The sequence below is a fragment of the Ostrinia nubilalis genome, chromosome 23 (genome assembly GCF_963855985.1).
Source record: "Ostrinia nubilalis chromosome 23, ilOstNubi1.1, whole genome shotgun sequence".
In the NCBI taxonomy this organism is placed as follows: Eukaryota; Metazoa; Arthropoda; class Insecta; order Lepidoptera; family Crambidae; genus Ostrinia; species Ostrinia nubilalis.
In genome coordinates, this window is record NC_087110.1 from 4,600,864 (window position 1) to 4,627,688 (window position 26,825).

General features: G+C 38.3%; 1 protein-coding gene across 1 annotated transcript; it reads left to right on the forward strand.

The window, feature by feature from the left end:
* The first annotated feature begins 2,623 nt into the window (after positions 1–2,623).
* Positions 2,624–26,801, forward strand: LOC135083208 (cell adhesion molecule Dscam1-like). Its single transcript, XM_063977942.1, has 11 exons — positions 2,624–2,628; positions 2,815–2,963; positions 3,407–3,572; positions 11,786–11,922; positions 12,420–12,572; positions 13,043–13,133; positions 13,977–14,059; positions 23,440–23,574; positions 25,655–25,737; positions 26,675–26,744; positions 26,788–26,801. The coding sequence occupies exons 1-11, from the start codon at positions 2,624–2,626 to the stop codon at positions 26,799–26,801; spliced, it is 1,086 nt and encodes a 361-aa protein (XP_063834012.1).
* The last annotated feature ends 24 nt before the right edge of the window (positions 26,802–26,825 follow it).

The window sequence follows — 26,825 nt, forward strand, 5'->3', positions numbered from 1 at the left end:
ACTGTACTTTGAGACGCGTAAAGCTGTACCGCGGTGTCCAGATTTTTTCCCCGGCTTTATATACTGTGAGGATTTTGACACCTTTGTGAACCATTGACAACCTGTGTCAAGCAATAAATTGTCACCTAAATATTGACGTCTTATATAAACCTAGATAAGAGTCTCTTAAGTGCGCCGAGAGTATCCGTGGTTTATTCAATATTTTCAACTTTCACGTTGCATTTGTTTTACTTAATTTTCACTAAAACGGGATTTGGCAACACATAAACACTTTTAAAAATGTTTTTACCTTTCCAACGTTTCGACTCGGTAGCACGAGTCGTTGTGATTAAAAAAAAATCTTGGTCGTGGACAGACTGAAGAAATGCGGCGTCGTCTGCTCGGGCGCGATTAATTTTTTTAACCCACCCGCATTTCCAAATCCCGTTTTAGTGAAAGTTAAGAATAAGTCATTTTAGCTTAAAAAATACCTTAAAACAAGCTTCTAAGAAAATGCACGAAAATAAACGAGGTTCACTTTCCATCTCCATCATCAGATCAAATCCATGTCATCACAATTTGCATTATCACGCTTTACCCATGCATGCATTTCAGCTCAATAGAAAACTGATTGGTTCAAACACATCTCTCTCCGGTTTGCTTGAAACCTTTGGTTTTCACCAAGGCGGAGCGGAGAGCGGAGAAATTTTTTGAACAACCAATCAGATGTCATCCAGATTTAATAAACTTGACAAAATAAAATCTGATTGGTTATTCAAAACACTTCTACGCTCCGCTCCGCCTTGGTGAAAACCGGGGCTTATGGTGTTTTTAATATCGTGGATTTCATCATCGCGAGATACCCGCAAGTGTCCTTTCCATACAAGTATTTATTGTAATGCATGGAATACGCAGTAAGACGTGCGGTTAGTGAAAATACTTGTATGAAAAGATCACACGAAGGGTATCACGCATGCGTAAATCCCGCGTCCATGAAGAAATCCGCACGATATTAAAAACAGCGTAATTTATTTATTTATTTATTTATTTATTTTGGCTTTTCAACAATAAGTACACTATTAAAATTTAAAATACATAACCAAAATTACATGTATAAGTGCCCCATCACTTAAAGAAAAGCACTGTAATCATGATCATATTCATTCATAACACACATTTTTCTTCCAATATAGTCAACTTGTGGGGAATCAGACTAGCTACTTTCCTGTATTATTTCCCCCTAGTTGTGTCGGAAGCCTGGAGACCAGTGCTAGAAGTGGCTGGAGGAGGGGTCCTCAGTCTGTCCAATGGGTCTCTGATCTTCGACTCGGTGGCTTTGTCTGACGCTGGACTGTACACTTGTCATGTGGAGAATGGGGTCGGAGAAGCCTTGAGCAAGACCGTTTGGATCTCAGTCAATAGTAAGTAAATGATCATTATAATCTGTCGTTGGTAAAACCAAATCCCCGTAACTATGTATTTACTACTATTTAGTTACTCTAACTACTACTTTACTATACAACGGAAATCAAAAGTGTCTGTTAGTTCAACGACTGCCTACAGGAAATCTCATGATCCGTTTTTACTAAACAAGCAACCTCTTCCAGAACCGGTCACCTTCGACCACGTATCAAGGAACGTCACAGCTAAACTGGGTCAGCACGTGACGATAGAATGTCACGCCAAAGGAGATGACCCCATTAGGATCATGTGGACGAAGAACACGAAACCTATTAATCCATTGACTCAGAGGTGTGTACAGTACTTCTCAAAAGAAATTGAAAATTTTAACCGGTATTTTTCGTATGGAGTTCACAGTTCAGCAGCTGTTTGAGACGATTTTCATCATAGTGCATTTACAAAATTGGCAGTTTTATTGCCACGGACTATAGTTGTTTTTAGTTGAGTAGATCGATAGACCTAGTGTGGGCAGGCCCCCCACTAGGTGGACCGACGATCTAGTGAGGGTCGCGGGAGATGCCTGGATGCGAGCGGCGCAGGATTGATCGTTGTGGAAATCCTTGGGAGGCCTTTGTCCAGCAGTGGACATCATTTGGCTGAAAGGAAAACGAACGATAATTGATTTTGTACAACAAGGTTATCCTAAGTTTCAAGTTAAAAGTGTCACTAGCTGTTTCTATGTAGGTACTTATGTGTGCTATGATAAGAGGTAAGAAGAGAGAATATTTGATAAGTTCTACATACTTTGTTGAAGTTATGAAAACTTTACAGACGGGTGAGATTCTCGTCGTCGACGTCTGAGAAGACGTTCACAGAATAGAGGTGTTATAAAGTCCCCTATTTCAAAATAACTCTCAAGATTCAATTTTAGTCGGAGATTGCCTTCATTGGTTAAAATATTGAAATTCAGTCAAATGATGTACATACTTGACTTTAAATTGAGTTTTGAGCTTCGATCTGTTTCACTTAGGCCTGAAAACTTTTATCCGAGAATAATTACTCCTGGTATAACTGGCACATTGACAGTTTCAGTATGGGAATTGTCAAAATGTCGAATAACTGACGATTTATTCAGTGATTAATATTAAGGTACTCTTGTTTGGTCGAATCCTCCTTTAGGTGTGCAATTACCTTGATTTGCATCTTTGTAAAATAAAATCATTAAAATAATATGAGCACAGATATGAGGTAGAATTTAGGCAAAAGTCTACGTAATAAGAGGTTTCGGTCCAATACATAGATGACATTTTAAAATGTTTTTTATGTGTCTATTTTTCACAAAACAAGTGGTAAAAATGTGCGAGATTATTAATTGATTAAAATCATTTATTCTATTACTGTCAAGTGCCTGATGACATCGTTTTTATCCTGTAGGGTAAAGATCTCTGAAGCGAAGACTGACGACGGCCTAACCAGCATTCTGGAGCTGATGCAGACGGAGACGAGCGATGGAGCCTTGTACCAGTGTCGAGCTGGCAACCCATTCGGCGCTGATGTGTTCAGCGTGCATCTTACTATTTTGGGTGAGCTGTTTTTATAATGATTTGGAAAGGATAAGTGGATAGGCCAAATCCTTAATTTGGCTCTGGTTTTGAGAAGTTCGTATTCCTGCAAGGGAATCCTGATAATGATAGTTCGACAAGTTATGAATCGCCCATATATCATTAGATTTTAAAAATAAACTGGAAAGCACTGAAAATATATAAAAAAAACTAAAAATGTCAGTACACAATACAGTTTATTTACATCTGTAGATGCAGTGAACACTTGAACTTCGAATTTGACGTTCGTTGATTGATTGGAATATTTTGATCTTCTACGTTATCTATCTCTCTCCACTATAATATCGTCTCTAATTCGAATATGATTCCCTCTATATCTAAAACATGAAAGCAAACGTCAGCTTTGTAACCCTTTACTATTCTACAAATAACTTCTAAGTTCTTAATCCTAAGGTCTCTTCTAGAACCACCATCACCCCCAACGGACTTATCCGTGGATTCCATCAAGAGTCGATGGGTGAAGCTCTCCTGGCGCGACATGGCTCGCTCCCTGGCGCAGTTCTACAGTCTTCAGATCACCAACAGCCAGCGGCTGGCCTGGTCGAGTGCCAGGACTATCAATGTCACCAGGTAAATAGACTATAAGTCAAGGGTAGAAGTATCATTTATCCGTGGACTCTATAAAGAGCCGCTGGGTGAAGCTCTCCTGGCGCGACATGACTCGCTCCCTGGCGCAGTTCTACAGCCTTCAGATCACCAACAGCCAGCGGCTGGCCTGGTCGAGTGCCAGAACTATTAATGTCACCAGGTAGGAAAATGGACTTTAAGTCATGGGTCGAAGCAAACGTTAGATCAGTAGCTAGAGATTAGCTGAGGTGAGTGTCAGGACAATATCATAAGGCAGGGAAAGAGACTAAGGGACAACCTCGCTGAGTTCACTGCGCACTTGGCAGCCGTGACCTCACATCGACGCTTTAGTACGGACGGGACCGAAGCGGGGAGGTGTGCGGGTAAGTGGGAGGGAGAGTCGCATCCAGCGAGGTCCGCAGTTAGTTTGATCGTCCTATCCTAATGCAGTAATGTAACAATCCTGTTTGAGTACCAGGACTATCAGTATCACACAGGATAAGAATAGATTTTTAAAATAAGGGTTCCGTTACTTCCCATTCTTAAACAAACTATAGAAGATCACTCACTAGAATTCAGAGATTAGCGGAGTCGAGTGTCAGATCCATAAATAACACGAGGTAGGTAATTTCAAGAAAGTTACAGTTACTTGAATTATAATAATATGTGTTCCTAGCCATTTCCATAAAGTTTTTAGTGAGAATTGAAAGTTTTTAGTTTAACACCCGAAATATATTCCATCAGTTCCATCGCCAGTTAAGCCAATATTGTCACAATCCTCAACTTTATGCCTTTGTCTTTAGGTTGAAAATGTATGGGGAATTTCCAGCTTGCTTGACTGTTAAAGGGTAATAATAAACTTGGTCTGGCAAAAAGTCTGCGGATAGTAACAGTTGGTGTCCTGGACGTCTGCCAGGAGTTCACGTCAGCACGTTGGATTAATTGGTTTTGTTTCCGGGTGTTTTTAGTTTTGTGGCTAAATATATTTACGAAACGGATGGTTTTTAACGAATAGGTTAATGGAAACAACACTGCAATATTCCCGATAACATTTCCAAGAAACTAAAATGTTTATGTTTGAAGGAATCGAACTATAGTGACCCCTAAAATTTTGGAATCGGCAGTCCGATGCTCACACTGTTAAGCTCACCTTGTTACCTCTTTTGGTCCTATATAAGGGAATTATTGTCCGAAGATCCAACTCTAAAGGGATGGTTTTAAGCCACTATGCTTTAAAATACCATGGGGCATCTTCTGTGCCAAAACTCATCACACACCTCTTCTGGTGAATTAGTTATGTAAAGTAATTCCACTCATTATACAGGGTGGAAACGATAAGTGATCTCACTCGATTATTTCTAAACTATACAATAGTTATCGAGAAACTGGTTACTGATCCTAAAAGTCACGAGCTCTTTTAAACGGTGTACTTTACAGAATAAATTGGATCTATCTGAAAATTCAGTGTTGATGGCATATTATAAAAAGTTTTTGGCCAATCACTACACTGCATGATTTACTATCAAATATTAACTTTAGACTGGATCTATAAACCAACTATCACGTTTCCCCCCAATAGATTAGATTCCAGACTTCCTGGAATCGATACCGTTTAATTTCGGGATCGTGCGAAATATAGGGTATCTAATATAGGGTATCTAATATAGGGTGGGATGTAATTATTGGCAAAGGGATTATCGTCTTGGCATCAAAAGATTGGCTTCCCATAAGACGCGCTCTCATAATAATATAACGTTGACTGCTGTTATAATGGTGAGTATGCATCTTAACTTTTTTAGAACAGCTAGTGATTGGAATTCTTGTTTGCAATTTTGCCCTGAGAAATATGACGTGTATTTTTAGGATTAATAATAATAAATAGGTACACTAAAATACACGTAAGACACGGGTCTTAATGCGACGTTTATTAATGAGTTACAATAAAAAAAAAACTTACTAGACATGTAAAAGTAGGAACGAGGTCTCATCAACCCGTCTGACAAGCGTGTGCAGGAAAGAATAAATCCCTAAAATCCCTAAAAAGGATTACATGCTGAGGCAGGTACCTACGTTTTACCTTAAATTGCATCTACACTTAACATTAGACGAGATTACGTCAAAGCCCGCTCATAGCAGATTTTTTTAATTTATTTATTTAAAGGCATAAATATTTATATCTCAAGTATATGAAATGCTATATTGTGTACTCATCTTTACGAAAAAGCCAGATTCATACAACACGTCGTCTCGTAGGTATGTTATTTTAACAACATATTCTTAGATTACGAAACCTGAAAACTTTTTCAGAATCAGTAAGAGTTGATAGATGGAAACATTGAATTTCGGATAGATCCAGTTTATTCTGTAACCTATTTATTGATACTAAGTTGATAGAGCTCTCGAAGCACTTTCAGGAATCAGTTTTTTGATATCTTGTATAGCAGGGGTGGCCAAACTTTTGACCTGTGAGGTCTGCTTAAGCTCGAAAATATTTCTTGTGAAATATGTAAAACATTTTAGCAGCAACAATACTACCACGTTTTACGACCGACCGAAGCGTGTACCTATATTTATAGGTAGATAGATAGCCAGTGTTTTGGCGCAAATAGTACATTTTAAAATAAGTTCAGTTTGTTTAACTTTCGCGGGCTACCAAAGTCGTCTTCGCGGTCGACCTCTTGGCCATCACTGTTGTATAGTTTAGAAATAATCCAGTGTGATCACTTATTGTTTCCACTCGAGTGCATGGAATTGCATTTAACAAACAAGTGTTATAAAATACCTACGGTATTTGAAGCTACCCACCAATTCCCATTCTACACATATTTACTGCCTTTAAGTATAAATCAATTGTTGCTTACTTCTTACAAAACAACGTTGTATTCCATAATAGCATGCTCATCAAAACCTTTCAAATCATAATGTAGCTTTTATTATGTCGAATAAAGAGGGCTGGTCTTCTACTGAATAATAAGCAAATTTTCTTGGAAAACGTATTAGTATTCATGAAAAATCCATTGAAAACTTCTTGATGGGTTATCGATTGCTTTGTAGCGCGTGTTTGACGTTTTTTAATAGCATCATATACCTACATGTGGTATACAAGAATGTGGCGTTACATTTATTAAAATTTACATACTTACTTACCCGTTTATGAATAAAAGCTACACGCGCGTTAAACACTTGTTTAAAGCGACGTTTAGTATGGAAATGACATTTTAAACGACAGTTTAACGCGTGTGTAACTTTTTATTAGATATTAAAGGGGACAAACGTCTATTTATATTTCTTTTGTTAAATATGGTGTGATATCACGAAGAAATTAATTACGGCATCAGTACACTCGAAACTACATAATTTATTAAAAACCGCAAGAGCTTCTACGCCTAACGCCCGTTTCCCTTGTCAGTCCTTGTCCAAATCCGGATTTCAACTGTAAAATTGAATTCAATTTTAAAACTAACCACTATATTCGATGAATTTATTTACACTTTAATATTGTTTATGAACAATATAAAAACATCTAATTTGCAGATATTTTGACGAAAAACATATTGAAAGGACAATGTTCGTTCTCCATACATTGTTCGCCTAAAGAACCAACAATTTTGACATATTACTACCCGAAAGCGAAATAATACGATTCTGTGTGTAAGAACAATGATTCCTGATGGACACTTGCCATAAAATTAATGATTAAGAATATTAAATCACAGCGATTTTATAATATGTCGTTTATGACAACATGGCGTCTAATGTATTGTGTGAATGTATGAACACCGATTCGCGAAAAATGTTTTGTATTGTCGTCACGCCGAGTCGCAGCCAAATAGTATAAAATAATAGAACAAGTTTTAGAAATACAACTCGGAATTCCACTTTTACAATATGCCCACATATTGCACGTAAATAAACAACATGAATCGTAGGTTGTTTCCACCCTTGTCATCTGACACATGAAATAAACTCCTATTGTATTATAGATATCGAAGCCGAATCGTATATAATAATAGAATGGGTTTTGGAGATCACTCGGGGTTCCACTTTTATAAAATACCTACATATTACATAAAAATACCACGAATCATGAGTTTTCTTTTCACCATTTACATCTGACACGAGATAACAAACTCCTATCTCCATGACTACCATCGTAGTCTATGCCAAAGACTACAATATTTTAAGCAAGAAGTTTCAAACCTTAGCGGCTACGGTAACCCCTGAGCCACATACATCATGATAACATTCGGTCGACACCGGAACGAAGTCTTGCGATTATGCAAAAAAGCATCGTATTCTAGTGCGGCTATATCACGTTCAACCGGGGTTTTAATTCGACTAAAGTCCTGACTAAAGACTGGAAGAAAATACGCCGCATTGTATGAGCACTTCGTGTTCGTTAAAGCGGCTTCAGATCTAGAGCCCACATAGTTTTCTTTCCAATAATATCCGCAAGTAGCGCTGCATGATCTTTACAACAAAAACGGCAATAGTTATTAAGGTGCCAAAATTATATGATTACTTTGGCACGGTATTATACACGTGCGAAGATTTGTCATTTTCATTCATTTCTTCATCATCATCATCATTTCAGCCACAGGACGTCCACTACTGAACATAGGCCTCCCCCAATGACTTCCACATCGCACGGTTGGTAGCGGCCTGCATCCAGCGCCTTCCCGCTACCTTTATCAGGTCGTCGGTCCACCTTGTGGTGGGTTGACATTGCAGAATATGACTTTTGATAGGTTCATCATAGAATTCGGCGGGGATATCCTCACGGAGGAAGTTCGTAAAAGGGCGGAACAAGATCTTATAATAATGCAAGGCCGAAGCTGTTACGCGCGTGCTCCTACGTGTAATCCGGCGAGTATGCAATAAATAGTAATGTCTGGTAAATAGTGGTAATACGTATCGTTCGTTCGTTCGTTTCAGCCGAAAAGACGTCCACTGCTGGACAAAGGCCTCCCCCAAGGATTTCCACGAAGACCGATCCTGCACCGCTCGCATACAGGCACCTCCCGCGACCTTCACCAGATCGTCGGTCCACCTAGTGGGAGGCCTGCCCACGCTACGTCTTTCGGCTCGTGGTCGCCACTCAAGAACTTTCCTGCCCCAGCGGCCAGGAAAGTCAGCTTTTTTTTCTTTTTTTTTTTTTTTTTATGTGATAGGAGGCAAACGAGCAGACGGATCACCTGATGGTAAGCAATTGCCGTCGCCCATGTACACCCGCAACATCAGTGAAGTCACAAGTGCGCTGCCAACCTTTTAAATCCCATTCCCCCCCAATTGGGCCTCCGGTATCCTCACTCACTCGGCGAAACACAGCGCAAGCGCTGCTTCACGCCGGTTTTTTGTGAGGCCGTGGTATCACTCCGGTCGAGCCGGCCCATTCATGCCGAAGCGTGGCTCTCCCACGGAAAAGAAAGCTTCAGTCTGTCTGCTCTTCTGTCAGCTCTACGAGCTATGTGCCCCGCCCAGTCTATGTCTGTATGCGCTACGATTACAGGGTATCATTTTGCATAGTCGCAAGACTTCACTCCGCTGCTGTCAAATCAATGTCGTATAATGTTATCGCAATGTGTGTGGCCCTTGGCCAAATCACAGAAGCCTATGCGAAGAAAGAGCACTTGAATGACAATAAAAATCAGGGTTACCATTTTATAAGATTTCCTCACTATTGAGGGTAACAAAGTAACATTAATAATCTAGCCATTAATTACATTTATTACCTATACGAGAAAGTAAAGCAACATGCGGTTTTATTTTAATTTGTAAAATATTAAACCCCTCATATTTGTAACAGTTTGTTCCAAGTTTAGTTTTACTGTTTTGTTAACAGTATTGCTGTTTCAGCTGTCACTGTGAAGCTTTGGGAAAATAAATAAATAGAAAAAATATTAACATAAATATTTATTTAAGTTTTTATGTTCATTATCATAATATGCCAATTTAAGTTACACTGTGTGACAGTCTTTGACACTAAACAAACTCTTCAGCTTAATAATACCTACCTACAGGGCGTTTTTATAGTTACTCTTGCTGATGAAACAAGAAGGGTTGATTCTACTACTGAAATACAACTACTTTTCTTACAGGACCAATATCAAATTCTCAAAAAAATTCACATCCTCGTGATGGTGATAATTTCTATGGAGAGGTTTTTTTTATATTCGGTCTCTTGGGATAAGTTATTCCATTTGAGCAGTAGAATTAATCCTTTTTATTCGATCACATATAAAAACAACACAAGTGTTTAGGAAAACTTCTTCTTTGGTATGGTATCACTACGGAGTTATAATGTCGGCAACTCTGTATCACTGACTTGTAACTTTCAAACAGCATGAATAATAAGGGCACCACATTGGTTTTCTTTCTGAAAAAAGGCTTTCAGTTTTAGTACTAACCCTTTAGCACTATTTCATTGAAATAAAAATACAATAAACGCACAGAAGACTGAAATTGAGTCAACTGACGTGACATTTATAATTTGTTGACATTATGACAGTTTGACAAGACTAGGGATTGAAAAAGTTTTAATTGAAAAAGTAAAATGACAATTTATTAAAACGATTCACATGGATATAATCGATTAAAAATATTTATAAAATGTTCTGATACTTGCCTGTAGCGATTATCCAATCCTGGTTTCTACTGAAAAACTACCTCGTGGCAAGATTTTAATAAAATAATAAAATCTTTATCTTCTCTTTCACAATCTATAAAAGTTCATTTGGTCTATTATTATACATGTGCTATGAATGAGGGTTTTCGCGATTGAAAAATCCGCGAGATGGCAATACGTAGACGCGAGGTCCAAATGCTGCATGATTGGTGGATATCTGTCAATGTCATGTCAAAAATAACCAATCATGCAGCATTTGGACCTCACGTCTACGTATTGCCATCTAGCGGATTTTTCAATCGCGAAAACCCTCATTGGCATAGATTATGAGAGACTGGCAACTATACTAGGTTGATATCAGGTGATCCGTCTGCTCATTTGCCTCCTGTCACATAAAAAAAAATATATATATGTTTCTCACACTTCAACTGGCATTGGATTCAACATCGGATTCTGACACTTTTACAGTTATGATACCATGAATATCAGTTTATGGTCCTAATTATTTTTATTTTATTTACGACCTTCGACCAGTTGGACACTTTAGATATCTTCTTGTAATAGTGTCAAACTGTCAATATCTTTTTAGCTTTTAACGCAAATCTAGTCTTCAAAGCAGTTTAATCGATTTATTTTATTTTCAAAATCGATATTTTATTGTCTATGATGGCCGCAGGAACATCACTATACATGGACTCCCAGCAATAAAGTACGGTAATGCCTCGTACAGATTTCATCGGCAAAAATTATGGAACTTGATAGGTTTTAGACCATGCCACGCACCAAAACGTCCGGAAGTTGTAATAGTATTATAGAATAAACGTTAAAAGACTTATTTATTTAATTTTTCAATGCTTAAGTGTCCATTAGAATGAAAGGGTGCTTAATGTATTAAAAAAAATAGAAAATAATTATGATGGGTTAATGTTTTTGGGCGGTTTTTTAGGCGGTTTCTGACAATGTCCTTTGCCAGTAGACGGACGGATTTGGATTAGGATTGAATATAGAAATCCAGCATAAGTCAGTCGCGTAGAGCTGAGGCTGAGTAGAATAAGATCACAGTCAGTGGTCTGACCACTCCCACTCTTCCTGTGGATGTTGTAAAAGGTGACTTAGGAACAAATATGCAAACATCAGGCCTCCCCCAACCCATCTGGCCAGGGTGAGAAGATGCAGCCCAATTCCTTCACTTGCCTCTGGTAAATTAGAAAAATCCTACTCCTGCAGTGGAGACTGGAGACTAAATTCACTTCAATACAATTAGGTTCACAAAAAACGTATTTTGAATTTGAAAATGATAATGATGATGCCCTGTTTCCTTAATGTCGTACTTCGATCTTGATGCTTACGGGACTATTCCCACCTCTCGTTCCCACCGCTGCAACTCCTGTGTAGCCAGGATCTACAGCTTGACCGCCACAAAAACCCAACCAATGAAGGTCATGTTTGTCCCGGGGGAAAGTTAAACTGTCATTGGACCCGCAACGAAATGTTCTCTTGATGCTTCTAAGCGACGGTGTTTTTCTTCAAAATATCAATGTTACTTCACACTACATTTCTCCGCAAGGCTTCATAAGCTTTCCTTTCACAGGCTAGACGACATCCGCCACTCCATCGAGATCGAAGACCTCCAGCCTGCCACAGGTTACACCGCGAGGGTCGCTGGAGGGAACCAGGCGGACCTCAGTCACTACTCTACACCTGTGAGGTTCACCACCACTGAGGAGGGTAAGTGTTACGGGACTACCTACTCCCATCTCTCGTTCCCACCTCTGCAACTCCTGTGTGGCCAGGATCTACAGCTTGACCGCCAATGAAAACCATGTCAAGATCAAGTTAAACTGTCACTGGACTCGTAACGAAATTAATCAGAAGAACATAGGAGGAGTTCGAAGTAAGACGAAGTGTATTGGTAAAAGAGTTATATCCTTTCGATTTAAGTCTTCGAGTTCGATTCTTAGGACAAATTGAAAATTATGTATCTTTGTTTTTTAAATGCCATTGTCATTTTCTGTACTAATGTTCAGTAAGTAGGTATGTAATAGTTGTGGGCCGTGTACCTTGTCAGCGCAACCACGACCACTCTAACAAGAGTGTCCGATTAAGATGAAGAATAGATCGAGGGTCTTCTTATAAACGTATACATGCCCCAAACTACACTACACTGATCTTCTGAAACCTTAATGGTACTGCAATAAAGACGTTATTTGTCTATTTTGTCGCAGCCCCATCATCACCACCTCTCGGAGTGCAACTGGAACAAACTGACTCCCCTGGAGAGCTCAGGGTGAAGTGGCTACCTCCACCGGCTGATGCTCACAACGGCCTGATCATTGGGTATCGGGTGAAGGCTGTTCCTCAACTCAATGGGATGATAGGTAAGAGTCACAAATAGCGATAGTTGTTCCTTTTGTGAACATTTAAACTAACTTGAAAGGAGGAGGCTCTTTGTTCCACTATACCTTTGTATTTTTCAGATGTGTGGGTAGTAAATAACAAAGAATAATAAATCGGTAGACTGATTTTTGCAGGAAAAGCATGGATGTGAAAATGCTTATATTCACTAACCACCATTTTAATTATTTTACTCGTACAGTACAATCCTTTTCTCATCCTTTGTCTTGAATAAACGGTTTTATAATATTTTGATGTTCTTTAGAATGAACTTTGAAGAACTTAAGTTTATTTTTTCGATAAACGAAAATCTGTCCAAACGAAAATGCTCCATAAAAAGTTCAATTTAAATTAGAAAAAAATGTCGTCCCCCAAATTTTATAACTCCGGTAGTTACTTATCTCGGATATTTTACGAGCACACTTTTATGTCTAACTCGAATTATTTCTTGCAGAGACCGAAGAAGCCAGCGATAAGACCATAAAAACTACCTCCTTATATTCCAAGCAGGAGACTGTTATTACGGGATTACTTAAAGGCGTGAGGTAAGTAATTTAGTAATTTTGTATCACTTTCCTTTCTTTTAAAAGATTAACTACCCTCGCGAGCAAAAATATGCAATCACCCCATTCGTTTCGAGTGATCTTTGGAACTAAATGACTGTGAATATTAAATTAGAAATGGTACCAGTTTAAAGGTTATATGTAACCTGTAACTTGATACCATACATACTAGATAATCATCGAGTTCATCAGATCGCTGGGAACGAAACACAAGAGGATGATTCCATACTTTTGTTAGTAAGTAAAGTAGTAGGAAATATCCATGCATCGACTTCAAAGTTATTCCATATCCAGAAACTGTATCTGTTGACTTCTCACCCTGAAACCACTGAAACGATTTATATTGAAAATTGGTTTAGGTATGTGACAGACCAACTAAGCGGGCGAGCCAAAAGCTATAATTTCATAAATAATAATTTATTTAAATCGACTGTAATCCATTTTCATTAAAAAAATATTTACTCTTCAAGTAGGTAGGTACAGCTTCACCGATTCGCAAAACTAAGTAACTTGCTTGATGTAAAAGCACACAGACTCAATCGTAACAAACTTACTACCACATTTGTAGACCTGTGCGCCCAGTGTTAGTTTACATCATGAATGAAAATGATGAAAATAAACAAAATAATGTATGAAAATTTTAGTTTTTGAACGTTTCCCGCTAGGGGCGCTGTACAATCCGACATTTTTGGCGTAAACTCACACTAGGCCCTCAGGGGCAGCATTCAACGGGGCCGGTTCAGGACCGTATTCCAATCCTTTGTTCCAAGTCCAAAATCCAAACTGAATCGTAACAAATACTTAAGTATCACCTTTGTTGCCCAGGTACGCAGTATCCATAGCAGCGTTCAACGGGGCCGGCTCAGGGCCGTATTCGATTCCTTTGTTTCAAGACACCAGGGAAGGCGGTAAGTTTGCCCAAGTTAAATCTGATACTTTACCCTTTAGCGTACAAAGTGAGGGCCACCGATGTACGATTGTCAACCTTATTGGTCACTGTATTCAGTGTATGCTGTGCAAGACGAGTCAGGATCGCTTGTAGCTGATTTACAAATTTCATCCTTGTTGACCAGATGTACGCTGTACGACTGACTATATTATGTGTTCTAAAATGTCCCACCGAAACGGTTGCCGAAGGGTAGTCAAATAACATGATGTCCCACACTCCTGGGCCACACAAATGGCAATATACCGAAGATTCGCACTATCGCGATGTGTGTAGCCCTGTAGCACGAGCCAAATTCGCGTATAATTTGATGCTTTTTTGCATAGTCGCAAGAACATCGCTCCACTGTCGCTTGAATAATATCGCGCCTAGGCTTACACTTAGCCGCAGACTACAGGCTTTTTGTCGGCCGATAGTTGGGTCGGGCTGTTAGTCAGTATTAGGTATGTATGTAAGTGCGCACATTGGATCGGCCGATTCTTCATACACATTAATAGAATCGGGCCCAACTATCGGCCGACTAAGAGTTTGTAATCTGCGGGGAGTCTAAATAGTCGTCGCTGAAAGATAAAATCTATCATGTGAATTTCAGTTCTTTTCATAAAAATTGCGCATACAATCGCGTCCAGTCGTTTCAGTGTAAATGTACCTTTTTATGTTTACTTTTATTGGTATTCCCTTCTTCCTTAATGACTTTTTGAGGAAATAAATCACTGTAAATCATTTTTAAATGTGTTTTTCATACATAAAACATATTTTATTGAAATTCTTTCATGTACTGAAGGTTATGCCAGTAATTTTAATTGAGTACGAAATGGTTTGAATGTTTTAATCTTCCGGGAACAATTGTATAACCTGCCCTTGTTTATGAATTTTGTAAAAAAAGCTTGTAGTCTATTAAAATATTATATACAGCAAACATTCCCAGAATGGAACCTTATCAATTTTGCTTTGACAAAAATGATGAATGGAATGTTCTTGTTAAAATACTTCAAACAATAAATAGGGAATTGTTAGAACAAAAGGATGTGTAATCTCGTTCCCGGAACACTTGACTAATAAGTATTTGAGTAGTGCACCTAATTAATTCTAAATTAGAATAATAATTCTTCAAAATGTACATAATTACATATTTTGACGTGCCATACTGAAAGTGAAAGTTTGACGCACATACAAGGTGAAAACGATAAGTAAGATCACCCTGTATAGTTAATATTAAAACTTCGCGTTTTAATATTAACTATACTTACTTGAATTATTAGCTTTTCATTGCAATATTGCCTAATAAATAAAGTTTTAAAAAGCGCCTTAAAAACAAAATGAAATGATCAGCAATATTTATTAATTTTGTTCTAAATGCTTAAAATCGTAAGCCACCTCAATAAATTTTCTAACAAAGAAAAAGGGTTAATAAACTGACTTTAAAAGAGATCGCCTCATCGGGCTCTTTGTTATCAATACTTTTTGTTGAACTTTCTTAACAAATACAAATAGAACCGCCATTCAACCCTTGCTGAAATCTAAAAGGGTACGTTTAGTCCCAAGTTCCAAACTTCGCTTTGTTCGTGTAGATTAGAGGTTCCCAAAGTTTTTTCTCGTAGATAGAATGTTTACTGGTTTTACCCTCCGAAGCTGCTTATTTTCCATCTTTCCAAAGGTTGTCATAGCTGAGAAATAGTTTTATTTCTTATACAGTCAGCGTCTAATATATAATAGTTCGTGACACCAAAAGTGGCCAAAAAGTTGACCATATTCCAATGGCAACAAAGCTAAATACGTGTTGCAAGCTTTTAACAACTTTAAGGCTGGGTTACACCATCTTATTTTGACTTTAACAAACGTCAAAAATCTGTCAAACTCCATACAAAATACGCCGGTTATCGATATAGTTACGGTCAAATTAAGTTAGGTGGTGCAACTCAGCCTAAGTGTATTTGACGCTGACAGAACAGCTTATCTATGTCTCAATGTGACATTTGTTCACGGAAATCGCATTTTTTTCTGTTGAAACTGGATAAAACTTCAAAAACCCTCACTTACAACTTGTAAACTCCCCTTTTTTATCACCACAAAACATAGACCTCCGTCTGCCATGAAACCCTAGGGGGCTCGGACAACTTTTGGAATCACTGACGTAGATGCAAATTTAGAGGGAAATGTTTTCCCTCTTTGTTGTGTCTGCGTGGCCTACATTTCCTTGCGATGACAAGGCGACTCTTGGCACATGGAAGTTTAGACCAAGATGTTCTAGTGTTGAAATATTTTTAGTTTTGAATTTGTCTTTTCTAGAACGGATTGTGTGAAACTAAAATGACGTAACTTAAAATTCAGAAGTTTCTCATGCATTTGTAAGGTAAATTTTTCTGGCATTCTGTTACCCCTTGGGATACGTCAGTTAATGTGGAGGTTTGCGAGTGCAACTAAAATAATATTAAATCTGTATAAAGGCCGAAAAAAAATGTATTTCTCGTCTGTTACTCTTAAGTACATAAGCAAAACTACTGCTTTTTGTTTAAATTTTTTTTTTTTTTTTCAATATAATACCTGAAAACCAGTGTCGAGACACGCGTACACGCGCGTTTCGATTAATACTTTTTGGCACGAGATTTATGTATTGTTTAATGTAATGTTTTTTTTTTGTGTTTTCTGTTCTTTTATTTGTTCATTTTCATTTGTGTTTTCGTGTCAAATAAAGGTTTTTCTATTCTATTCTATTCTATTCTACATTATTTTACTACGAGAAACCTTTTAAACAGAGTTTTAAAGGAGCACAAAATGTAAACTACTTGGGGTTTCCAGTCATAAATCAGATAAATCAAATGGATTAACGGTATCATCACCTCAGACACGGTTGTTAGTTGTAAAGTTTTCATATGACGTGTTGCTTTATTAATAATTGCAATAATTTATCTATAACCTGAAGTGCTTTCAAAGTCTGTATAATAATATTATGTTATCATATAAGACAAAAAAAATATATTAAGGCTGTTCCTTTCAAACTAAAAAACGACTCTTTTGTTTTCTTCTGATTATCTTACGCTCATCTTAACAACAAAGTCTAAAATATCACCGTAATCCCGCTTGAAAATTAAAAAGAAGTTTCAAATTCTCCTCGTAAAAAGGTGGGAAAGTAATTATAACAACAATAAGGAAGTAAGACAGTGTTAATGAAGACAATAAAGGTTCACGAGGCAACTTTGCGAAAAGTCTGAGTTTCTCTAATTTGTGAGTTGACGCAATTTGCAATTTTGAGAACATTTTGTGAAAGTGCAAAACGCTTTGCGTAACAGGACGACGTTAACAGCAACAGAAATAAAGGCAGTATACCTTCCGTTTATAGGGTAAGGTAATTTTGATAATTATAGCGTTTTACTGCAATAATGCGCTAACTCATAGCCAATAACTCTCTCTATGCTGATATAAAATTAAAATACCAATTACAAAAATGCTTTAAGGGTTGCCCTTAAAAGGCTTTACAAATCATAAAATCTTTTTTGCCTTACGAGTGCCTTTGAGACACATTTAAAGATAAAAAAGTCATTTTTGAAATGCTTCTGCTAAGCCCAAAAGTTAACTGGCAGAGAAAGCCTTATGCCATTCAGTTTGCCTCATTAGTATGGCTTTAAAGTTTAAATATATAAATAAACTAGCGGCCGCTCGCGACTTCGTACGCGCGGATCCCGTTTTACCCCCATAGGGGTGGAGTTTCGTAAATTCCTTTCTTAGCGGATGCCTACGTCATAACATCTACCTGCATGCCTTTCAGCCCGATCCGTCCAGTGGTTTGGGCTGTGCATTGATAGATCACTATGTCAGTTAGTCAGTCAGTCACCTTTGAGTTATTATATTGAGATCAATTTAGATCAAAGCAAGATAACTCTTTACTTTTCCACTGTGATATCAGGAAGTTGAAAAGATGCAAAGGCGAGGAACTTTTGTTTGCCCGTCTTGGAAATGTAAATGATACGGCTCATCCTGTTTGGTAAACTCCGTCGAGTTGGAAAGTTATTCATATTAAATTACTTGTTTATTACTTTTCGTATTCTTTACTCTCTTTTCTATAGAGCAGATGTTCATGTGAACTCTAAAGACAAGGGCTGCCACAATAGATCAAACCCTGTAGGCCTAAGATGCGCGCTGCGATAAGCGGTTATCACGCCATTTTATCGATTTTGCCCATACATTTTGCCGTCGATAAAAGTTATCACGGCGCGCATCTTAGGCCTACTGGTCGAGCTTGCGCAAATGAAGGCCCAAAAAGCAATAATAATATTAGCAGATATGTTTCTACACATTCATATAATAAAAGGTTCTTCTCTTCTCTGTCTGAAAGCGTTTCTAAATAGATATTAAATTGTACCGATTTTCCCTCACTGAAACAAACATTCATGACATCCATACTTCCTAGTATATCATCCTACCGGGAATATACATAGTTACTTAACTATACATATTAGGTTTTTTCCCTTTAACCTGAATGATCTGTCATTCTTTTTGGTTGAGAATTCGTTAAGTGTCAGCCAAAGGACGTCCACTGTTGGACAAAGGCTTTCCCAATGATTTCCACAACGACCGGTCCTGCGTTGCCTGCATGGCCTGCCCACTAGTGCCCACACTGCATCTTCCGGTCCATGGTCGCAAATTTGCAAACAGATCCCTAAATGGAAAAATAGTCTTAGAAACACCTAAGCCATTTTAAAGACCTGCCCAACGAAACTCCACACGAAGGGGTACAAGATGAAAAAAAATTCATCCATCATGAATTTTTTTGATTTTTGATGATAACTCTAAAAAAAATTGTTTTTTTCAAAATTTTATTTTACTGTTTTGTCGGCGTAATTAAAACACATACCTCCACAAAATTACAGCTCCTTAGTGCCAATAGTTTCCAAGCAAAACCTCGGACAGACAGACATATCGAAACTAAATATCTACCTATAAGCGTTCCTTGTCAGGACTACGTAACCCTAAAAATATGGTTGAGTATTTAGGCAAAATTACAAGTATATTAAATACATAAGAAGACGCTATAAGGGCTTAAGATTAGATAATATTCATTAAACCTCAATTTACTTCGGGATAATAACAGAAATATGATATTTTAATTCCACACCACAATATCTTGCAAGACCCAATTACCTTAAAAGCAAGCTTTTGAACTGGCACCAAAAATAAGACGATGATACTTAATCCAATGGAGTAAAGTCGAGATTCTACTGTACATAAGAAATAATGAGATTTAGGCTTTAAAATTACAAAACACACATGTGCGCCGTTGTAGAATAAAGCAAGGAAAATATTAACTTAAGATAACGTAGTAAAGATAATGATAATACGCGATTTTTCTTGGTAAAAGGCATGTTCTTGAGGCTTATACAATTTTTGAAATGAAAAGCTTTTTAAGCAGTGTTCATACTGTTAAAGTTTAGTGACACCAGAAGCTTTGTGGTTATTTCAAGCTTAATTTGACGATGATTATTGTAGTAGTGGCACGTACCGGAAAACGCAGCGTGGGACGTCCACCCACAAGGTGGACCGACGACCTCATAAAGGTAGCTGAAAGGCGCTGGATGCAGGCCGCTACCAACTGCGCGATATGGATATCATTGGGGGAGGCCTATGTTCAACAGTGGACGTCCTGTGGCTGAAATGATGAGCGTAGTGGTTGAGTTGAGAACTCTGCCAGAGATTTGGGGTTTGATACCTGCACAGTGCACCATAAACATTGTTAGCTCCAAAGTTTGATGGTGAAAAAAAAAATTATTTTGCTACTAAAACGCGGGATAAAATGCGGGATATTTTTTTTTAAGGATTCCATTAAAATTTATGAAAAATATCCCGCGTTTTAGTCTTGTTTTTTCATGAATCAGATTTCAAAGCTTCCAATTTAAACTATCCCTTCTTATTGGAAAAGTTTTATTTTAAATTGACATGGATAGTGTTTTTATTTACATTGCTCTCGTGAATTTCGCTTTCACACAAATAGGGAAATATTCTGTGTTGCAAAAGGACTTATGCGGCTTTTTATTATTATTAATCGACATAAAATAGCATTTTTTTATTCAAAATCTAGCTAGAGCTAGAGCGAGATAAATTAACACTTTAGATGCCACGCGGTTCACCGGTGAACTTTGAACAATAATTTAATTATTGTTACCACCAATATATTATTATATTTATTATGTACCACCAAGGAATCAAAAATAAAATATTTAAAAAATAAAATAACACATTGATCAGAAAAGTTTGTATTTTTTTTTATTGCAAAGTATTGCAATTTACACTACATAATGCCCATAATTAATGTCACATACTACGTAGTATTTGAATGAGTAAATAAAAAATGACAGTAAGTCCATAAAATGCAGAGTTGCTGCAGTTAGCATTAAAAATAGTAACAAAAAGAAAAAATGCGCTCCTGTCAGTTCCTTGCTAAGGGCCTCCTAACATTTTACACCCGGCAGGTGTCTGTCTCTACGTCAATTTGTCTCGCAACCTGAACGCGGCAAATTCAGACCACAGTGTAACTGAATTACTCTTTTTTTCCTATTTTGTCTGTGGTCAGGCCACTGGGACCTAAGTTAATTACGTTTTCGGGAATACCCCAAAGATTTTTTGCTTCTTTTTGACAGCTTAAAGGCGGTTAAGCTACTGGCCAATTTGATTTGATAACTTTCTTTTGCCCTATTTCTATTTAAGTAGAGGAATGTGTGTGTACTATTACTGTTGGTATTTCTAATTGATATCAAACCACTGACGTATCAAAAAATACTGTTCAGTAAAGTTGACTTCCATATGTTCTAAATCTACTAGACAAGGCTGTGTTCTGTTTAGAATACCTAAAAATAGTGTGACAATGCGGACAAGCGCCCCGGGCGTCTGAAATAACGCTAATTTATCGATCGCCATGATAAATATAATTATTATAGTGTTAGTATGTCTATTTCAATCATCGTGGGCGTTCTTCAGTTAAGCATAGCATACATTATAGGTGCATAAGAGTTTTTGTAGTGTTCCAAGTAGGCACTGCCTGTTTGCCCATTACTATTCACAGCACTCCTGTTTATAAAACTCATTTTCACATTTTCCTAACTAGTTAACACTTTCATTGTCCACATCAGTAAGCACAGTACGTCTGAGCTAATGCATAAATTACGTAACTTTTTAGAATTTTTCCCTTTTAATTCGGAGGAATTTTGCACAATATTTTCGCTCCAATGAATGCTGAAGACAAACTTCACTAATGGCAAAACAGACTTTAGCTAAAGACAAATGACGTCATTCTCGTAATGCTGTTTCCACAGACCAGCTATTTAATAACATCAGAACATCACTTTGATATAAAAAACCGACCAAGTGCGAGTCTGACTCGTGCAATAAGGGCTCCGGTTAAATTTAGGTTTGTAAATAGTTTATTCGAGCAAAAAACAGCAAACACAATTACATCTATTGTATGCCCCACATAAAAAAAAACTTTGTTTTAAGTATTTGTTGTAGCGGCAAAAATACATAATTTGTGAAAATGTCAACAGCTTGTAGACCTGGGATGCGCGCCGTGATAAGCTTTTTATCACGTCATTTTATCTAATTTACGCGTTAAGCCATTTGTCGTCTAAAATCGTCGATAAGATCTTATTACGGCGGGCATCCTAGCCCGGCTGGTGACAAACACTGAGTGACACACAGTAGAGTCTTAGTAATAGGGTGACGTTTTTATCCGTTGTTTACGGGACCCCAAAAAGAAGCATCCTGTACAACGACCGGTAATATAATTCTATTATCCCCTTTCTCGGGTTTTTTGTCGGAACTTTTTGAAACTTTCAGCAATTAACAGAGGAGGGAAGTTCGCCGCTTTGTTTTCGTTAAAACTTCACACGTTTGCGAGATTTCGAGCGTAATAAATCCGAAATGTCTGAAGTTGGATTTACGGGAGCTCTTTGTGATGTGGATATGTGAAGTTTTGGTATATTCATCATATTGCTGGATGTTTTTTGGTGCGTGAAGTATCTCATACACTTGGAGAAAGACGAGCAAACTTATCTTAAGGTTGCATCCCACAATTCTCATTTTAACTAATTTCGTTGCGGGTTCAATAAACCACCTTGACCTACACTGCTGGGTTTTTATTAAGATGTTATCCTGCCTATACATAAATACGTCACGACGTCCCATTAGACCTTGCCACTGCTTCAGGACAATAAATAGGCCAGTGTTGAGAAGAAGCAGCGCAAGAAGAATGACTCAGTCACTATTACAGAAGTGGCATTAGTGGTTACAAATGGTGGAAATAGTTTCGTATCCATCACATGGAGTGTATTAGCAGAGCAATATACTCGTATTTATGAACTACATAGATTAGAAGACTTGGCAGGAGAACTTACGCCCGTATTCACAAACGATGGTTGCTTAAGTGAAGCAGCAAATCGAACGCACAGCGTTGAAGCTCTGTGATTGGTTCATGTGTCACCCTGAACATTCATCAATTATGTACATAATGTTTATCCACTGCCTGGTAGCATCATTGTGCAAGATTTGTATAGTTTGGAACTTGACGACACATTCTAAAATGCCCGTAGATATTTTTTATTTGTGTTTAACCTCTAGACAAATGATAGACATATCCACACAGTATCAAATACCTACTATCACTTTCAATGAATACCCACAACCTGTAGTTAAATTTAACGATACGTATCGAATAGCGGCCATATTCTCAGAGTCGACTGTTAGTTCTCGGTTCCACGATGATACAGAGTATTGTATTTCGGACCTTATTCAACAGATATAAAGCACAAAGTAAACTCTCTTCTCCATTGTTTGTAGCAAAGAATGGAGACTAAATAGATAACCTGATGATGATGATGACTTACTTTGACTAGATTAGTTTGAAGTACAGGTTATCTGTTACGGAAAACGCAGCGTGGGACGTCTACCCACAAGGTGGACCGACGACATCATAAAGGTAGCAGGAAAGCGCTGGACGCAGGCCGCCGCTACCAACCGGGTAACATGGAAAGCATTGGGGGAGGCCTATGTTCAGCAGTGGACGTCCTATGGTTGAGATGATGATGATGACAGGTGATCTGTAATGCAAGCCCCTCGTCTAGCTCAAACACCAGTTCTACAGTATAATATGATGTACAAATTTTCCATCAGCCCTAGAACAGACTTTTTTCATTAGGTGGCTATAAAAATTAAAGTTTTTTAATTCCTCAACGCTCAGCCTTCTTAACCCGTCTCTCTAAGAGGGTCTAAGCTGTCTCTATGCTCTAGATACTATATTATGAGCTTATAATAATGATGATGATGATGACTTACCTACATTTTTTCCATTCCCACCAGCCCCAGAAGAGGCGCCATCTTCAGTGGAATGTGGCGGAGTGACGTCAAGCGCTCTGCGAGTGAGTTGGCAGCCGATACCGCCGCACCGACAGGCTGGGGCACTGATCGGGTACAATGTGCTCTATGCTGCGCAGGGTAAGGCTTACTTTCCAACAGCTTCAGAAAAGCCTCTGTAGTTTAAAAAAGAAGTGAAGTCAAGCACTCTACGAGTGAGTTGGCAGCCGATACCACCGCACCGACAGGCTGGGGCACTGATCGGGTACAACGTGCTGTATCCTGCGCAGGGTAAGTGTTATTTTTATTTGCTTACTTAAGGCAGAAAAGTTCATGAATGGCGACCACGCGCCGGAAGATGTAGTGTGGCCAGGCCCTCACTAGATGGACAAAGATCTGATAAAGGTCATGGAAAGTACCTGGATGTGGACAGCGCAGGACCGGTCGTTGTAGAAATCCTTGGGGGAGGTCTTTGTCCAGCAGTGGACGTCATTTGACTAAAACGAACGAACTACTGCACCGACAGGCTGGGGCACTGATGTAGTTATTATCTTATAAAAGGCTAAGGTTCCTGTAAGTAAACTTTACGGTTGCAGTTTTTTCAAATTTAGACGGCAGTGAATGGGTTAAGTAACACCCAAGTTGAATTAGCCGGGATAACCTCGTATTCCACATTTTTGGGACTGTCACTCTTACCCGTACGTTATTTATGAGCTAAGGGATGCGAAGATACCGCTGAAATATGGTGTGGCAAATATTCAGTTTGAATTTGTCTAATATTTTTTATTGTTTTTTATTGTTGTCTGACAAATTGTATGCTCTTTGAGCGGAACATAGTGATACTACCTAATGTAACATGTCACCATTTTACCTATGATTCACAATAAATGATTTTGTATTTGTATTTGTATTTAATTTTACATCATATTATGAAAATATCTTATATTAAGTGCAGTTTTGCAACAAAATGCTCTATCAAGCTACTGTATACCAAGAAATGAACACATTTTCTCGCTTATTCTTTCTATATTTTGAACACAAATACAAACTTTCTTGTTATAACCGTTCGCTCGTTGCCGGAAGTGTTATTTCCTTTTCAATTTGAACGGTGCGAGTTTACAAGTTGAAGTTTCGGTGACATCAAATAGTAGGTATTTAAGGCTTTTCCACACTGGTTGTGGTCTGCAGTCAGTTCAAAGTAAAATAAGTTCGAATATGTATGAGCATTGTCGTTCAGGGCAACGGTTTAGGGTTCAGATATGATATGATGACCCACTTCAGACTGGAATATTCTTTAACATTAGGCAAAAGTAAACAGTGACTGCTGCGCCAAACTTTCATAAGTTACTACAATATCACAATCACTTCGAGCTAACTATACAATTTTGTTGTAAAATCACACTTAATATCACAAATAAATAAGATGCCACAGAGTCAGCTTGATGTGCTGCTGTACAAATTATTCAAATAGCACTGGACCCAAGTCGCAGCTGAGTATGTCCCTTGTGGCTGAACTAGGAACGGATAGTTCTGGTTGAAACCCACAGACCAGAGAGAACAGCTTACAACTGTGAACCGATTGGAAATTATTTGGAACTTGCATTCGCGTTTATCGACTTCGTACGCGTGGATCCCGTTTTACCCGTTTGTATTTTGCTAATTCCCCTCTTAGACTTCTTGAGTGACAAAATTTGACTAATTTGAATATAATTTTACTTTTATTATCAATTATCAGATGTACCTATTGTTATTATGAATTTTAGTGAGCAACTACGTTCTAAAAAGAACCCCCATGCAAAATTCGCGACTCCTAGCACTTGTAGTTTCTGAAATTTCGTGATGAGTGAATGAGTAAGTCAGTGACCTTTCCCTTTATAGATATATATTTGTTATTGGAATAAATTGCTAGCCCTATCCAACTGTGGCGAATTCACCCTTACTTCAGAATAAGACAACACTACACGACAAGTAGGCTGAAACCTAGGGCAGGCAATTTTCGGGGGCGGCTGGGGACAAATGTCTGCTTTTCAAAAAAACAGTGCCAGTATATGAAATCCATCGATTTACCTAAAATGCTTTAGCACTTTCTGATACATAAATGTTTATTTCATTGTGTTGAAAAAAAAAAGAAAACACTAGTTGTGTTTTAATTAAAGTGTTGTAAACCCTTTGGGTAAATGAACCCTTGTAATTTGGTGCTTATTCAAGTTTTTTTCTACAGGTCGACAATGGATCAATGCTACTTCGCTAGTCACTGAACTACGGCTTCAAAGCTTGATGAAATTCACCAACTATACTGTAAAGGTAAGTAATGATTTCAAATTAGTAGATTTATTTTTTATCACATTACATTAATTAACTAAATAAATGAAGGTTTCTCTCCTACTCTTGCTCGTATATCGTTCTCTACAACTAGAATGAGCAAAGTACCTACGTAGGTACTTTACTCATTTTAAGTGGTTTAGCCACAGAACACCTAAAGAAACTGAGTCTTACTCATGTGGCTTAGGGCCACTAAACATTCGTTATATTATTTAGTCCCTTTTCAAACACTTGAACTCGTTCCAAATACGTTCCAAGTCCCATTTCAGAACAACTACTGTCTAGTCACTTACTATGGGCCTCATAAGAAGGCTCAAGGTCACCCAAAGAGCGATGGAGCGTGCTATGCTCGGAGTTACCCTGCGTGATCGAATCAGAAATGAGGAGATCCGTAGGAAAACCAGAGTGACAGACATAGCCCGCAGAATCGCCAAAATCAAGTGGCAGTGGGCGGGCCACATAGCTCGAAGAGCTGATGGCCGCTGGGGTCGGAAAGTTCTTGAGTGGCGACCACGAGCCGGAAGACGTAGCGTGGGCAGGCTTCCCACTAGGTGGACCGACGATCTGGTGAAGGTCGCGGGCGGTGCCTGGATGCGAGCGGCGCAGGACCAGTCTTTGTGGAAATCCTTGGGGGAGGCCTTTGTCCAGCAGTGGACCTCTTTCGGCTGAAACGAACAAATGAACTGTCTAGTACTGAGAAGTGGTGGAAGAAACTTTCTTATCATTGTAATGCCAAAGTGGAATATTACAGTTCCATTCTGAAGAATATGTCTTTAATCTTAGGTGGCTTGCTTACTCCTCGTTCCAAATACGTCCCAAGTCCCACCACTTCAGAACAACTAGTGCTGTGAAGTGCTGGAAGAAACTTGTTAGTTCTCTTTGTAACGCCAAAGTGGAATGTTATATTATTTTATTTTAGGTGGCTGGCTTCTCAAACTACGGGCTGGGGCCGTTCTCCTTCCCCATTGTCTGCTCGACACTCCAAGACGGTAAGTTCCAATTAGGGTTACCACCTCTAAAATTTTTCAACAGGACAAGACGCGTGAAAACCCCGGATTTTGAAGGCCACA

What these genes read in the sequence shown, in the direction of transcription:
- LOC135083208 (XM_063977942.1), top strand. An exon ending in GGATTACTTAAAGGCGTGAG is followed by an intron (nt 13,134 to 13,976) that starts GTAAGTAATTTA and finishes TTTGTTGCCCAG; the next exon opens with GTACGCAGTATCCATAGCAG. An exon ending in TCAAGACACCAGGGAAGGCG is followed by an intron (nt 14,060 to 23,439) that starts GTAAGTTTGCCC and finishes CATTCCCACCAG; the next exon opens with CCCCAGAAGAGGCGCCATCT.